This window comes from Ursus americanus, chromosome 16 (genome assembly GCF_024610735.1).
Source record: "Ursus americanus isolate L20-20 chromosome 16, mUrsAme1.1.p, whole genome shotgun sequence".
Lineage (NCBI taxonomy): Eukaryota > Metazoa > Chordata > Mammalia > Carnivora > Ursidae > Ursus > Ursus americanus.
Genome location: NC_142142.1, coordinates 20,514,151 through 20,531,274, shown reverse-complemented (window position 1 = coordinate 20,531,274; position 17,124 = coordinate 20,514,151). Strand labels below are relative to the sequence as shown.

Here is a 17,124-nt window from a genome sequence, read left to right as displayed (position 1 = left end):
AATCATACAAATAAGTAAAAATAGCAAAATGCTAACAACTGTTGACTCTAGGTGATTACACAGGTGTTCAATTTCAACATTTTCTGCTGAAAAGTAGGCAAATAATTTCGAAATGCTCTTATTACTCTTGTATAGTGCTAAAATGTGCTAAAATAAATCAGAGCAAACTGGTTTAAAGCATCTTTAAAGTTTCACGTATGAGTTACATATTTTGAAATCGTATTTCTAAAACAAGTGTTCACATTTTTAAATGAATCACAAAGTTAACAATCAGCAGAATAACTCTCTCATGCCTTACGGGCAAAAACCAATAATAACAGTTAATAGGTAACATTTAGTATGTGTCAGGCACTGTTCTAAGCACTTTTACATACATTAATTCTTTCAATTGTCTGAACAGCCATGTGACTAGATTATCACTGTCTCCATTTTCAGGTAAGGAATAAGCCATATAACACAGTAAGTGACAGAGCCAGCTGCCCCAGCCAGAAAACACAGGCCCAGAATCCACACTCTGAACTCTGAACATGCTGAACTTTCAGGTGGGATAACCTACGTTTCTGGCAATACTGATTTGATGATGCTGGAGTAATAATATCCCTTGATTTTGGTAATATTAGTGATCCAATCATATTATGATACAAGCCAAGAACCAGAAGTTTAGACACCAAAAATTTAGGCACCATTACATTACTTAAACAAGAAGGCATTAAAAGTGGCTTCAGGCAGTTAAAGTAAACATTTGGTTATCTGATAAGATCTATCTATACTCTTACTGTGGGCTCAGTGATTATAATAAATATCTTCATAAATTGGATGATGACCCAATCTTGATTAATACATGACCCTTGATTAAAACATGACCCCATCTTGACTCTCTGGGATAAAGATGGAATCAAAGCAATTCCCAGCAATGAAAATAATTATTTACAAGATGGTAAAAATTCTTTTATTCAAAAGCTTTACCTTCAACTGCCTACCTGACTGAATAATTTACATAATAGTTTGTAGCATTTTATAGAAATCTTATTATGTCACCAGACATTTTCAAGTTTATATAAATGAAAGTATTTTTTTAAATGAGAAGATACCTTAAAAATAAAAATTGATTTAACAGAGGTCACTCAAAGAGCTTGATGGAATTACAGATGTAGATGATAAGAGAAAACTACCATCAATTTTCTCAGGTGTGATAGTGGTATTGTGGTTATGGAAAAGATCTTTAATTAGATTTGTGTATGCCGTGTCTCACGCACATTCGAGAACTCTAATTTTTTAGTAAACAAAGACCAAAGGGTATTATTGTTCTATAAAGTCAATCTTTATATTTTTACAGGCTTAATAAACATAAATAATAATAGTATTAATTTAAATTAAATTTTCTATCAAATATTTGCAAGACTAAAAACATGTGAAAATATTTTTCATTCCTGGACTACAATAAATAGTATGTTAAAAAATTTTTATTTGGTGTGGAGGACAGTAAATCAGTTCTATTTAATATATAGAGATAAAAATTTTTACCTGCTTTTTCTTTCAATTAGAATGGCCACATAAGATGCTGGCAAAGCGGCACCAAAGCCAGGACTCCAAGAGTAGAATTTTCCAAGTATCTTCCTGAAATTCAAATTTGGAATGTTTGTATGAAATTTCTATTTGGTTATTTCTGTTATTACGAATAAAATTCCCCTTCTCAGTCCACCCTCTACCTAATGTCCCACAGCACCTCAAATTCAACCATAACCAAACTCATTAGTTCTCTTCCCTATCCCCATGAATTTGCTCTCTATTTTCCTAGGAGAATGGGATCAACATCTACCTACCCACTCACGTGTGACGCTTTGAGACATCCTCAGCTTCTCCTTTTCCCCCACACATTAAATCATTTAATTTTTCCATACACAATTTATCTCTCAAATTCCTCTCCAACCTGCCACCCCTGCCTCAGTTAAGTCTCTCACCATCTCCTATTCTGATTACAACAGCAAACTAATAGGTATCTCTCCTTCCAATAGTTTAGTCAGTCATATTCATTCACACATTCCCTGGATCTAACATTACTCACTATGCAAATCTTCTATGTTCTCAGTTGCCTTATCTATCAAATGGGAACAATAATACTACCTATCTTATACAGTTATTATGAGAACTACATGAGATATTTCCTAGCACCATGCATGGCACATAGAAAGTGTGAGGAATATGTTAGCTGTTATGATTATTATTCTACTACTATTTTTTAACACATGATAAATATTCAACAAATGTCTCCCCTTCCTTGCTTCTACGCCCTTGATACTTTTCCTTACAGTACTTATAAAAGTAGTTTATATTTTTTAGTTTTGTGTGTGTGTGTATACATATTTTATTTAATTTTTCACTTACTAAAATGTCCCTTCAAAATAAGAACCTACATAGTGTCTCACACACTATAAGTGGCCATTAGCTGCTTGGGTTTTTAAAGAGACCAAAAACAGATATTTGGAAACATTAGAAAGATTTTTTTTTCCCTTTCAAAGACCATATGTTCCTAAGAAACGGAGAAGCAGCACATAAAATTTTCGAGAAATGATCTGAACAAAGTTGGCCAATTACTAAATAACACATTATAAGAAAAATATCTGTACATACACATAAGGATTAAGAATCACTGATGAGATGATATTTTTAACTAAAGCTTAGCTTTAGAAGAATTAGAAAACCAACAGAGCATATATAACATGGGCATTTCTAAAACGAACATCAGAAACCTTCGGCCTGAGAAAACCAGAAGTGATTCTCCCTCCAACATAAAATCTTTGACGGCCTTAAGAAGTTACTGAATGCAAAAATTAAAGAAAAATAACTCAAGGAGTCAGTTATAGGAGAAACACAGATGTTATTTTAAGTACTGTAACTATAAACCCAATAAGTGTCCTGCATTTCCACAAGTTAACCACACAGACTCACAGAACAAATATGCAACAATAGCAATTTATGATTATCGCAATATTTTAAAATCTAATTATCTTATACCTTTATTTTTAGTGTGTGAGCAAGTATTAGAAACTTTCCAGAGAACATATGATAGTTTCTTACACATACTTTCAAGTCAAGTTAAAAGCATAATTTTCTCAGTAGTATAAACCTTATCAATTATTTTCTATATAATTTAAAAGTTTATAAATATTAATGTATTGTGGGAAAAAATCTGTAAAAGCCATATGAAAATTATCTTTTTAATTGTAGTTAATGTATACCTATAGGACTACTCTGAGCAACACTAGTATGAGAAAAATATAAATTTAGTATTTTAATTTGACAGTTTTAAGAAAAACACTAGTTTGGATTTTCAACAATCACTAGGGGAAAAGATAAGAAGTAAATACATAATAAACATGTTAGGTATATCACAGCACTAAAAACTGAATTCCAACTGTATCTAAATTATAGGAAGCATGTGACACAGGTAATCATAAGACTTAATCAGGACCAAAGTTTCATCAATAGGATATACCAGAAGTTAATTTACTGTTTTACATATAAACACGAGCATTTTATAGTCCTTTTGAAGTCTATTCACTGCATGTGGACCTCACCTGTATCATGGATGGGTGTTTTGAATTCCTGATCCATGAAATTGAAAAGCTAGGAAATCTTAATCAACAACTTGGAAATATAGTAGGCCTCAGAAAATGCATGATACACCAAAATACTTTTGCTATATAATCCCTGCAATAACTTAAAGTTTATATTACATCTTTAGGCCAAGAGGCCCACAACTCCTCATTTAACAAGCTTTCTTTGAAATAAATAAATGTCTTTGATGGAGAAAAAAATACACAAGCAGTGACCTGCACAACATTTATAAAAATATCCGTTTATTTCAGTTTCAACAAAGGAACCTGTATTAATCTCCAGTGGTGATTATGAGTACCAACCTTAAAATGCAAAAGAAAGCCATATACAAGGCCCCATTAGCAGTCAGAAATGAAGCAGATTGTAGGATCTCAGGGAGTAGTTTGTGTAAATAATAGTCTAATTTTCGTTTCCGGAGAATTGCTGCAATCTGGAAAGAGAAAGCTTTTTTGTTTAATTCAACCAATTTTTCCCATTTAAATTAGCGTGAAAGGTACTGAATAACAGCATATATTTTAAAAGTTAAAACTGGTATTTTACTGGTTCCTCTATAAAAATATAATTTCTGGGACAGAAGACACTTTAAATTATTGAAGATATAATGGGTAAATTATACACCAAGAAATTACAACATGGGTCATGAAGAATAACTTCCAAATGTTGTGGTAAATATTTGTGATGCCTTGAAAACAGTTTTAAACCAAGTAATGGCATACATTTTTAAATGGAAAAAAAAAAAAGCACAACTCAAATATAAAATGAATGCCAAAACAAAACTATTTTACAGATATTATCAGCCTGGATATTAGAGAACCTCAGTGATAGAAACTGAAGAAATTCATTCAGCTATTCAAACATGACTACTGTGTGACAAAATCATGCTATGAATACAAAAAGTAAAAAATAAAATTAATGATTTCTGGCCCACTGGAGCCCATAAAAAAAAAAAAAGGCCTGAAAAACAAAGATTGAGAATCTAGTCTACTCTAAGGTTGGTACCACAATGTTACCAAAACACGGAAACAGAAACAAGTTCCTATACAGAGGATGCCTACAGAATCCTGTACAGAAGTTTATCACAAAAATATTTCATAAAGATATCATCCAATGAGTCTTCATGACTTATCTTTTAAATTTAGATTGAAAATGTATTTGTTTTTAGTGTTTTTTATGTGTGAACTCCAAATTTAAAAGAAAGGTTTCAAGACTAAAACAAAAATAGCTCTGAAATAATTTAGCAATGATATTTAAAAATCAAGACAAGATCTAAGTATTTATCGAGTACACTATTAGTGTTATAGGATATAAACAGAATATGGATTATAACATGGTATGATAAGATATGGATAAAGATATTCAAGAATGATTAAGTGTTAATATAATACAAAATGCCTTGGAAGTTTATCAAAGAGTGAGTTTAATACAGGGGCAGGCACAGTTTCACTGCAAAAGGGATACGAGCTATATTTGGAAAAAGAGAATTTTCACAGGCCACAAGGAAAAAATATTTTTCCATTATGATAAACAATGTATCAAAGGAACAAAAGTTAAAACCACATAATTAGGGAATAAGGTAGGAGGTGTAAGAAAGGGCAAGACTGACTTGAAAGAAGACTAGAGAACGTTCTATTCACTCCCACATATCATTTTTCCTAAGATCCATGATCAAGAAATCTAATGGCCGGGGCACCTGGGTGGCACAGCGGTTAAGCGTCTGCCTTCGGCTCAGGGCGTGATCCTGGCGTTATGGGATCGAGCCCCACATCAGGCTCCTCTGCTGTGAGCCTGCTTCTTCCTCTCCCACTCCCCCTGCTTGTGTTCCCTCTCTCGCTGGCTATCTCTGTCTCTGTCAAATAAATAAATAAAATCTTTAAAAAAAAAAAAAAAAAGAAAGAAATCTAATGGCCTCTTCTCAGTTCTTTTCCTACTCCACCCCTTTGAAACCTCTGAAACTGACCATCTCCTACTCCATTCAATTAAACAAATTGTTATTAATAAGTATGTCATACACAGGAAAAACAATGATGAATATCTAATCTCTGCCATCAAGGAACATAAAATCTTGATAGGGAAATAGACACATAAACAAGAAACTATAATATGGTGAAATGCTAGACTAGAGGAAAAAGAAATTGCTATAGAAATATATATTAGGGAATGACTAAAAGGAGATGGGACTGGACAGGTGAAGATGTCTGGAAGATATCACTGAATTTTCCAAGACAAATCTTGACAAATAGGTAGAATTTTGACAGGAGAGGTTTCTGTAGTTTCCATAAGAATGCATTCTTTTCGTTTTCCCATTATATCTCTACATGTTTTTCCTTTGTTAGCATTTCCTCCTCAGATTGCTACTCATTCCACATATGCTCTCTCCCATGGCATCATCTATCATCTCAAAGTAGGAATTATAACTCCAACCTCTTCCCTAAATTCTTAATCCGTCCTTCAAATAAATATCTATTGGATGTATCAAGAAATATGTACCACAGGCATTTAAAAAATCAGCATGTCCAAAGTAGCAATCATTATATTTCTCCAAAATGCTTTTACTTATGAGTTTCCCACCTTATTACATCCACCCAATTACTCAGGAACAAAACACTGGTGTCATTTTCAATCACCCCTGATCCTCAACCATCTTATCGGTTCTTTTCTTTTTTTTTTTTTTTTTTTTGACTTTTTATTTTTAAGTTAATTTCCACACCCAACGTGCGCCTCAAACCTACAATCCCATGATCGAGTCACAAACTCCACCAACTAAGCAAGCCAGGTGTCCCAACCATATCATCAGTTCAAATGGTTTTCTAGTATCTTCAGGTTTTGGAATGTAATGTCGCTTTCATTTTAGACTTAATAGTAGGCAGAATCTGCTACTCTGTTATATATTCAAGTAGTTACAAAAAAAAAAAAAAAAAAAAAAACCTCTGTTCCTGGAAAGAAACAAAATTATCCCTGTTTGCAAATAACCTGATTGCCTACATAGAAAATCCCAAACAATATACAAAATAAAAACAAACAAAACAACAAAACCCAATCTCCTAGAATTAGTAAGGCAGTTCAGCAAGGGCACAGGATACAGATAAACATACAAAAATCATTTGTAGGAACATATGGGTGGCTCAGTTGGTTAGGTGTCTGCCCTTGGCTCAATTCATGATCTCCAGGTCCTGAGATCAAGCCCCACATCTGGCTTCCTGCTCAGTGGGGAGTCTGCTTTTCTCTCTCTCTCTCTCTCTCTCTCTCTCCCCTCCTCTGCCCTGCCCCACCGCTTGTTCTCTCTCTCTCTTTCTCTCAAATAAATAAATATTTTTATTTCATTTGTTCAAGAGCAATCAACATATGGATACCAAAATTAAAACTACAGTAGCATTTATAAATCATCAAAAAAGTAAAACAGAAAAATCTACCTGTATAGGATTTGTATGCTGAAAACTACACAATGCTGATGAAAGAGAGCAAATACAGAGTAAATAAATGTTTGTGGACTAGAAGACTCATCATGTCAATACTCCCCAAAGTGACATAATTTCTATCACAATCTCAGAAAGATTTTTGCAGATAGATATAGACAAGATTATCCTAAAATTTATACAGAAAAGCAAAGAGATTATAAGTGTTAAAACAACTTTGAAAAAGAGAATAAAGTGAATCAGTCTACCCAATTTTAAGATTTATTATATTCATAGAGCAATCAGGCTTTGTGTTACTGGTGGAGAAATATACAAATAGGTTAACAAAATAGAAAAGAGAACCTAAATTAGACCCACACAAATACTTCCAACTAAAGACTTTTCAACAAATGGGGCTAGAGCAACCGGATATCCACAGGCCAGACAATAAAAAATAAAAATGAAAAAACAACCTCAACCTAACTCTCACGGTTCACACAAAATCTAATCAAAATGTATTAGAGACATAAATGTAAAACATAAAACTACAACAGTTTAGGGGGGAAAAATCAGAGAAAAACTTAGGGATTTAAGGATAGGCAAAGAGCTTTTAGACATGAGACCAAAAGCATAATTCATAAAAGGAAAAATCTGTACATTACACTTCATAATTAAAACTTTTTCTCTTTGAAAGGCATGTTAAGAATATAAAAAGACTAGCTACAGAATGGGAGAAAATACTTGTAAACTACACATCCAGCAGAGGACTAGTATCTAGATTATATAAAGAAATCTCAAAACTCAACAGTAAAAAAAGCAATGCAATTAAAAAGTGGCAAAGATATGAACAGACATTTCACTGAAGATGTGTAAATGGCAGACAAGCACACTAGTCATTAAGGAAATGCAAATTAAAACCATAATGAGCTATCACTACACAAACATCAGAATCACTAAAATTTAAAAATACTGGAAACACCAAATTCCGGCAAGAAAGCAGAGAAACTGGATCACACATGCATTACTAGGGAGAATGTACAATGGTATAGTCATTCTGGAAAGCAGTTTGACAGTTTTCTGAAAAAATAAAAAAGCAACTATCATATGACCCAGCAACTACAGTCCAGGGTGTTTATCCTAGGGGAATGAAAATGTATGTTCACACAAAATCTGTGCACAAATGTTTATAGCAGCTTTTTTATATAACAGTCAAAAACCAGAAACAACCCATATGTCTTTCAAGAAGTGAATGGTTAAAAAAAACGATGGAGTATCCATACAAGAGAACACTACTTAGCTATGAAAAAGAATAAATGAGTGATACACTCTCCTAAAAAAAAAAGGCCAATCCCAAAACACTGCATAATGCATGATTTCAATTATGTAACATTCTTGAAATGACAAAATTATGGAAACGAAGAATAAAGTAATGGTGGCCAGGGATTAAGAGGAGGCAGGTATGTGGAAGGGAAGTGGGTACTGCTATAAAAGGGCAACCTCGGAGATCCTTTTGGTGATGGAGATGTTCTATATCTTGACTGTATCAATGGCAATATTTTGGTTGTGATATTTTACTATGATTTTGCAAGATGATACCACTGGGAGAAACCAAATAAAAAGTACATGGAATCTCTCTCCATTATTTCTTACAATTGCATGAGAATCTACAATCATCTCAAAATAAAAAGTTCAATTAAGAAAAAGAGCAGTCATCCACGTGGTCAATAGGTAAATGAAATATGCTCATCATCATTAGTCTTCATTGCACAAAGAAACAGCACTACACACACATCAGAATGACTAAAATAAAAAGAACTGAATGCAAAGTACTGATGCAAATGAAAAAACTGGAACTTTTGTATATTGCTGGTGGGAATGTAAAACTGAAGAGTTTCTTTACTATCTAATGAAACTAAATGTATCCTTACTCTATGATCCAGCAATTCCTCTCCTAGGTATATATACTCAGAAGAAATAAGTGCTTATTTCCACCAAGTCATATTCATAGCACTAGCTGTAATTACAAAAACTGCCAAAAACTAAATAGCCATTAACAATGAAGTGGATAAATTGTATATATTTGCAATACTGGTATACCAAACTGTACAGTCTATCGTGAGAAACAGGGAAAATCTTACACAAAATGTGAGAAATAACCTAGGACCTTATCATCACTGTGCTCTAACCCAAAGCTTCCAACCAGGGTTTACAAGTGGCCAAAATACTGATACTCCAGTTTGGGTAGTCAGGCCTAGTAGGTAACAGAGCACAGTAATAAACATCTCAGTTTTCCATCTCAGTTTTCCCTAGTGTGGCACACAATTATTATCATTTCTAGGTCTGCTACAGTGTTAAAAAAGAAAAAAAAAAGTCAGGAAACACTGATCTCACCAAATAATGTGACAGTAATTGTACATACCATGTAGTAAGAGCACCATGTACATGTATATAAAATCACTATCAGGCATCCACAGGCACCTTCATAAACATATTTTTATGGCAAAAATATGTTGTGATATTCATAAATTTTGACCAAGAAATTCCACACTAATCAATCTCTTATGAGTTTTCCAAATATGCTTATAGTTAGCTAAAAAAGGTACATAATAGCATTATGATCAAAAAATATAAACCTGTATTTATTTTAGTTACATAATCTAGTTTTAGAAGACTACTTAATGACCAGGAAAAAATAAATCAAAATATATACAGTGAAAATCCAGGCTACAAAACAGTATTTTTTAATGAACATATGGAACAAATATGAGAATACTGTGCATTGGTTATCTCTGATTGTGGCAATAGACTTCTTTTTGTTTGGGAGTATTTCCCAGACATTCTACAATAAGCATATGATATATGTGTAAAATTGGTAGGAGATGAACAAGTATGAGAAAATGAGGTTTATTATAGAAAAAAGAATCTGAATAAGAGAAAGAAAGAAATACCATGATAGAGTATAAAGTAATCATGAGACACAATTTTTAATTTTAGCTCCACAACTAACAATTGACATGAAAAATCCTTGTTAAATGTAATTCTTTAGATTTCAGTTTCCTCATGTATTAAAGAGATTGAATTAAATGACACAGGAGTGACAACAGCCAATAGCTGAATAGCAATTTCCACCACTCGACCCCTTGCAGAAACATGAATTTGAATAACTACCCATGCATGAAAATACCTTCACAAAAGCTAAGGATTCCAGGTGAGAGATTACAACACCTGCATGGTACACAGAGATAAGAAAAAACACATCGAAAAGGGTAGGAAAGACGATCTCACATTATGTGTATTACCTAACCTCTGAGTCCAGGCAACTCACTGTGGAGAGAGACACCCACCCAAAAAAAGAAGAGTGAAGTGAGCATCCAGCTTCACCACAAATCTTGGAAGGAGGCCTGCCCTAGTGAAGTCAGGCACAAGGCCAACCCACACAAACCACAGACTCAGGCTCAAGACCCAACCCAGCACCAGGCTAACTCCCAAGAAACCAGGCTCTTATCTTGTTCCAGGGACCCAAGCTTCAGGCCCAACACCAACATCCAAGCCACAAGGCCTGCCCCCATGGGCCCAAGCACAAAGCCCATGCCAGTGAACCTAGGCTCTAGACTCACCCCCAAACACCAGACCAACCTGCTTGAAGACTCCAATAGCAAACCCATGCACAGACTTGACCAAAAAACCTACCTAAAATCTCTGGACAGTCTGTATGGTGAAGGGCTTTCACTGCAGGAGCCAGAGTTTAGAGACTGGAAATGATGCCTACTTCTTCAAATGTACACATACCCAAATGAAGCCACAAGGAATACAAATAATCAGGAAAACAAAGAAACAAAATAACGCATCAGTAACCAGCCATAGATCTCTAAGAAAATAGAGATCTATGAACTGCCAAAGAATTCAAAGTCGTCATCTTAAAAAACCTCAGTAAACTACAACAGAACACAGACAAACAAAATCAGGAAAATAATGTATGACCAAAATGATAATTTCAAGAGAAGGAAACGAAAGAAAGAAAGAAAGAAAGAAAGAAAGAAAGAAAGAAAGAAAGAAAGAAAGAAAGAAAGAAAGAAAGAAAGAAAGAAAGAGTAATAATTCTGGAGCTTATGAAAACAATGACAAAACAATGACAAACTAAATAGCTTCAACAACAGACTAGATCAAGCTGAAGAAAGAATCACTGAGGTCAAAGACAGGTCATTTGAAATTACCCAGGTGAAGAAACAAAAAGAAAAAGGATTGAAAAAGAGTAAAAAAAGTCTACAAGAATTATGGAAAACAAGTCAAATAAATAAGCATTTAGGGAACCCCAGAATAAGCAGAGAAAGAGAGGAAAAAAAAAAAAAACAGAAACCTTACTCAAGGAAACAATGACTGAAAACTTTCCTAATTTAGAGAAGGAAACACACATTCAGAACCATGTAGCCCAAAGAACCCCAACTATATTAACTATAAAGAGATTTTCACCTAGATATATCGTAATCAAATTCTCAAAGGTCAAAGAGAATTTTTTTTATTTTAATCCCATACAGTTACCATACAGTGTTATATTAGTTTCAGGTGTACAATAAAGTAATTCAATGATTCTATACATTACTCAGTGCTCATCATGATAAATGTATCAAAGAGACAATTTTGAAAGCACTAAGATAAAGGCAAAACATTGTATACAAAGGAATCCCAAAAGAATAAGTAAATTTCTTAGCAGTATTCTTGTAGGCCAGAAGAGAGTGGGATGATATATTCTAACTGCTGAAAAAAAAAAACCTGCCAACCAAGAATACTTTACTTGCCAAAGCTGTCCTTCAGAACATAAGATAAAAACTTTGGCAAAAAAACAAAAGCTAAGAGAGAACATCACCACTAGAACTACATTACAAGAAATATAAAAAACAGTTCCTCAAGCTGAAATGAAAAGACATTAAATAGTGTCATAAAAACATATGCAAATATAGGGGCGCCTGGGTGGCACAGCGGTTAAAGCGTCCGCCTTCGGCTCAGGGCGTGATCCCGGCGTTCCGGGATCGAGCCCCACATCAGGCTCCTCCGCTGTGAGCCTGCTTCTTCCTTTCCCACTCCCCCTACTTGTGTTCCCTCTCTCGCTGGCTGTCTCTATCTCTGTTGAATAAATAAATAAAATCTTTAAAAAAAATAAAAATAAAAAAATAAAAACATATGCAAATATAAAACTCACTGGTGAAGATAATGCACAGTCAAATACATACAAATATATAGTCAGGTATTTTAATATTGTCATGGTGCTGTGACAGTACCAATGCAAAAGTAGATAGTATTAACTCTAAAATAAAGGTCAAAAGATAAAGTATTTAAAATAACTATAGCTACAATACTGTATTAACAGATACATAATACAAAAAGATTGTGACTACAAAAACATAAAATGGGGATGCGGAGTAAAGGGTAGAGTTTTTGTATGTGATTGAAGCTATCAGTTTAAAATTGACTGTTTATAAATATGTTTTATATTAGCCACATGGTAACCACAAAGCAAAAATCTATAGTTAATACAGGAAAAATAAAGAAATCAAAGCATGCCACCACAAAAAACAAAAAAAAAAATCATCAAATCTCAAAGAAAAACAGCAAGGGAGGAACAAAGGAACTACAAAATAGTCAGAAAACAATGAACAAAAGAGCAACAGTAAGTACTTCTTATTAATAATTATTTTAAATGTAAATGCACTAAATAATCCTATCAAAAACACAGAGCGGCTAAATGGATTAAAAATAATAATAATAAAATTAAATTTAAAAACAAACAAACAAGATCCAACAAAATGCTGCCTACCAAAGACTCACTTTAGCTTTAAGGATACACATAAGTTGAAAGTAAAGGAATGGAAAAAAGATACTCCATGCAAATGGTAACCAAAAGAGAAAAGGGGTGACTATACTTACACAAGACAGGACAGACTTGATTTAAGCCAAAAATTGTAACAAGAGACAGAGATGGTCAATGATAGAGGTCAATTCATCAAGAAGAGATAACAACTGTAAATATATATGCATCCAACATTAGAATACCTAAATATATAAAGCAAATATTAACAGACCTGAAGGGAGAAACAGAAAGCAATACAATAATAGTAGGGGACTTTAATATCCCACTCTCAACAATAGATGGGTCATCCAGACAGACAGACAATGGAAACAGCAGATTTAAACAATATAGACCAAACGGACCTAACACACATATAAAAATAACATTCCATCCAACAAGAACAGAATAAACATTCTTTTCAAGCCACACGGAACATTCTAAAGGATAGATCATATGTTAGGCCACAAAACAAATCATAAAAATTTTAAGAAGATTGGGGCGCCTGGGTGGCACAGCGGTTAAAGCGTCTGCCTTCCGCTCAGGGCGTGATCCCGGCGTTCCGGGTTCGAGCCCCACGTCAGGCTCCTCCTCTATGAGCCTGCTTCTTCCTCTCCCACTCCCCCTGCTTGTGTTCCCTCTCTCGCTAGCTGTCTCTATCTCTGTCAAATAAATAAATAAAAAATCTTAAAAAAAAAAAAAAAAAAAAAAAAAAAAAAAATTTTAAGAAGATTGATATCATATCATGTATCTTTTCTGACCATAATGGTATGAAGCAATATTAGAAAAAAATAGAAAATCCATAAATATGTTTAAATTAAATAACACACTCATGAAAAAACAATAATTGAAGAAAATCGAAAGGGGAATCAAAAAATACCTTATGACAAACGATAAGGGAAACACAGCATATCTAAACTTTTGCGATGTAGCAAAAGCAATTCTGAGAGAAGGTTATAGCCATAAATACCTAAATATAGAGAAAAAAGAAAGATCTCAAATAAAAAACCTAACTTTACACCCCAAGAAACTAAAAAGAAAAAACTAAACAAAAAGTTAGCAGAAGGAAGAAAATAATCAGGATCAGAGCAGAAATAAATGAAATACAGACTAGAAAAGCAATATACAAAAATCAACAAAACTAAAAGGCTTTTTTGGAAAAGATAAAATTGACAAATCTTTAGCTACACTTAGAAAAAAAGAAAACTCAAATAAATAAAATTATAACATGAAAGAGAGAACATTACAACTGATACCACAAAAATACAAAGATCAAAAGAGACTATTACAAGAAATTATACACCAGCAAACTGGATAAACTAGAAGAAATGGGAAAACTCCTAGAAACACACAACCTACCAAGATTAAGTCATGAAGAAATGGGAAATCTGAACAAACAACAAATCAGGAATCTGAATCAAGAATCAAAAAAACTCCCAAATAAAATCTTTTAAAAAAAGGGGGGGGGGGGTGCCTGGGTGGCTCAGTCCTTAAGCGTCTGCCTTTGGCTCAGGGCGTGATCCTGGCATTCTGGGATCGAGTCCCACATCAGGCTCCCCCCGCTAGGAGCCTGTTTCTTCCTCTCCCACTCCCCCTGCCTGTGTTCCCTCTCTCGCTGGCTGTCTCTCTCTCTGTCAAATAAATAAATAAAATATTTAAAAAAAATAAAAATAAAAAAACTCCCAATACCCCCCCAAAAAAAATCTCTTGACCTAATGGCTTCATTGATGAATTATGCAATACATTGAATGAATTCATGCTCAAACTCTTCCAAAAAAAACTGAAGAGAAGGCCATTTTACGAGGCCAACATTACCTTCACACCACTGCCTGATAGGGACACTACAAGAAAAGAAAATTACAGTAGGAAACACAAAAATCGTGAAAATGAACATTTTTGTAAAATATCAGTCAAGGAAGTCACAAAATAATTGGACATAAAATATGACAACATATACTTAAAATGCAGGAAGGAAAGGAGTAAAAATGGGTTCAACTTAAACAGCCATCAACTTAAAACAGACTGCTGGATACAGAAGATATTATACACAAAGCTAACGGTAACAACATTCCACACTCATGAACTGGAAATGACTATACTACTCAAAGCAATCTACACACTTAATGCAATCCCCATCAAAATACCAACAGCATTTTTCACAGAACTAGAACAAACAATCCTAAAATTTGTATGCCACCACAGAACACCCCAAATAAACAAAGCAATCTTGGAAAAGAAAAGCAAACCTGGAGGCATCACAATTCCAAACTTCAAGTTATATTTCATTGCTGTAGTTATCAAAAGAGGATGGTCCTGGCGCAAAAACAGACACATAGATCAACAGACCAGAATAGAAAACCCAGAAATAAACCAACAATTATATGGTTAACTAATCTTCAACAAGGCAGGAAAGAATATCCAATGGGAAAAAGACAGTCTCTTCAACAAATGGTGTTGAGAAAACTGGACAGCCATATGTAAAAGAATGAAACTGGACCACTTTCTTAAACGATACACAAAACTAAATTCAAAGTGGTTTAAAGTTCCGCTCATACGTGGAATTTAAGAAATAAGCAAAGGGATAAACAAAAGAAATGAGCAAAGGGATAAAGAGAGAAAGAGAGACAAACCAAGAAACAGACTCTTAACTATAGAGAACAAACTGATGGTTACAAGAGAGGGAGATAGGTGGGGGATGGGTTAAATAGGTGATGGGGATTAAGGAGTGTACATGTTGTGATGAGCACCAGGTGTTGCATGGAAGTGTCAAATCAAAATATTATATACCTGAAACTAACATTACACTGTATGTTAACTAACTGGAATTTAAATAAAAACTTAAATAAAAAGACCTGATAGACATTTCTGAAAAGAAGATACACAAATGGCTAACAAGTATTACAAAAAGATCTTCAATACCACTAATCATCAGGGAAATGAGAATTAAGTCACAATGAGATATCACTGTGCACCTGTCATAATGGCTCTTATCAAAAAGACAAAAGATAGTTAAGTGTTGCTAAAGGAGTAGAGAGAAGGGAATCCTTGTACACTGTTGGTGGGAATGTAAATTTGTATGGAAAACACTGTGGAGCTTCCACAAAAAAATTAAAAAATAGATGTGATTCAACAATCCCACCTCTGGGTACATATCCAAAAGTAAATGAAATCAGTGTCCTGAAGATATCTGCACTCCCATGTTCTTTACGGCATCATTTACAAGAGCATACAGCATACATTTACAAGGTATCAAATCAACCTAAGTGTCCATCAACAGATAAATGGTTAAAGAAAATGTGGTATATTTATACAATGGAATATGACTAAGCTTTTAAAAAGAGGGAAATTCTGTTATTTGTGACAACATGGATGAACCTGGAGACATCACATTAAGTGAAATAAGCCAGGCACAGAAGGAAAAATACTGCCCAATCTCACTTACATGTGGATTCTAAAAATGACAAACCCAGAAAAGCAGAGTAGAATGGTTGTTACCAGTGGCTATGGAGGTAGGGAGAAATGGGATGATGGTCAAAGGATAAAAACTTGCAGTTATGTAGGACATATAAATCTATAGATCTAATGTACAGCATAATGACCATTATTAATTACATGATACTGAATACTGGAAACATGCTTAGAAAGTAAGTTTCAGATGCTCTCATCAATGTGAGGAGATGATATGTTAATTAGTTTGACTGTAGTAATTATTTCTCTTGGTATATATACATATATCAAATCGTCATGTTGAAAAATACTATGTATATCAAAACATCCTGCTAAAAGATAAAAATTAAAGGTCAACACTGAAAACAAATGACACAGAGTTCTTTTTTCACTACTTTTAAAATTGTACCTTTTTTAAAAATAAATGGTACTGGAGGAACTGGAGATCTGTGTAGAGCAAAACATTAACCTTGCCCTCTGCCTAATACTATACACAAAAATTAGTTGGAGATGGATCATAGACTTAAATTTGAAGATTACATAAACAGTAAAATATCTAGAAAAAATACAGGAGAATATCTTTACAAATATTCCTCTGTCAAAAAACAGAGGCAGCATTAAGGACAGTTCATTAAAAAAAAAAAAAGGATAGTTCATGAAGAGCAAGAATGGTAACCGACTTAATTAACACTGAAATATGATGCAAAATTATAATTATGGGCCCCAATTTAGGAGTTTCTCTCTATAAAAATATCACTATTAAACATCTATCAGACCTATATGCATTTAATCTTATTCACTTATATTCCTTTGTCTGTTTCCCCA

At 33.8% G+C, this 17,124-nt stretch overlaps 1 protein-coding gene across 2 annotated transcripts in view; it reads right to left on the bottom strand.

Annotated features, from left to right (window-relative positions):
* The window catches only part of TMEM135 (transmembrane protein 135), a 248,623-nt gene that overhangs the window by 216,056 nt on the left and 15,443 nt on the right, over positions 1 to 17,124 (bottom strand). For both annotated transcript variants that reach the window (XM_045815551.2, XM_045815552.2), the window contains exons 2-3: positions 3,921 to 4,048; positions 1,525 to 1,617 (exon numbers count right to left, since the gene is read on the bottom strand). In XM_045815551.2, coding sequence (XP_045671507.1) covers positions 1,525 to 1,617; positions 3,921 to 4,048 — 221 coding nt within the window. The remainder of the gene's footprint in view (positions 1 to 1,524; positions 1,618 to 3,920; positions 4,049 to 17,124) is intronic.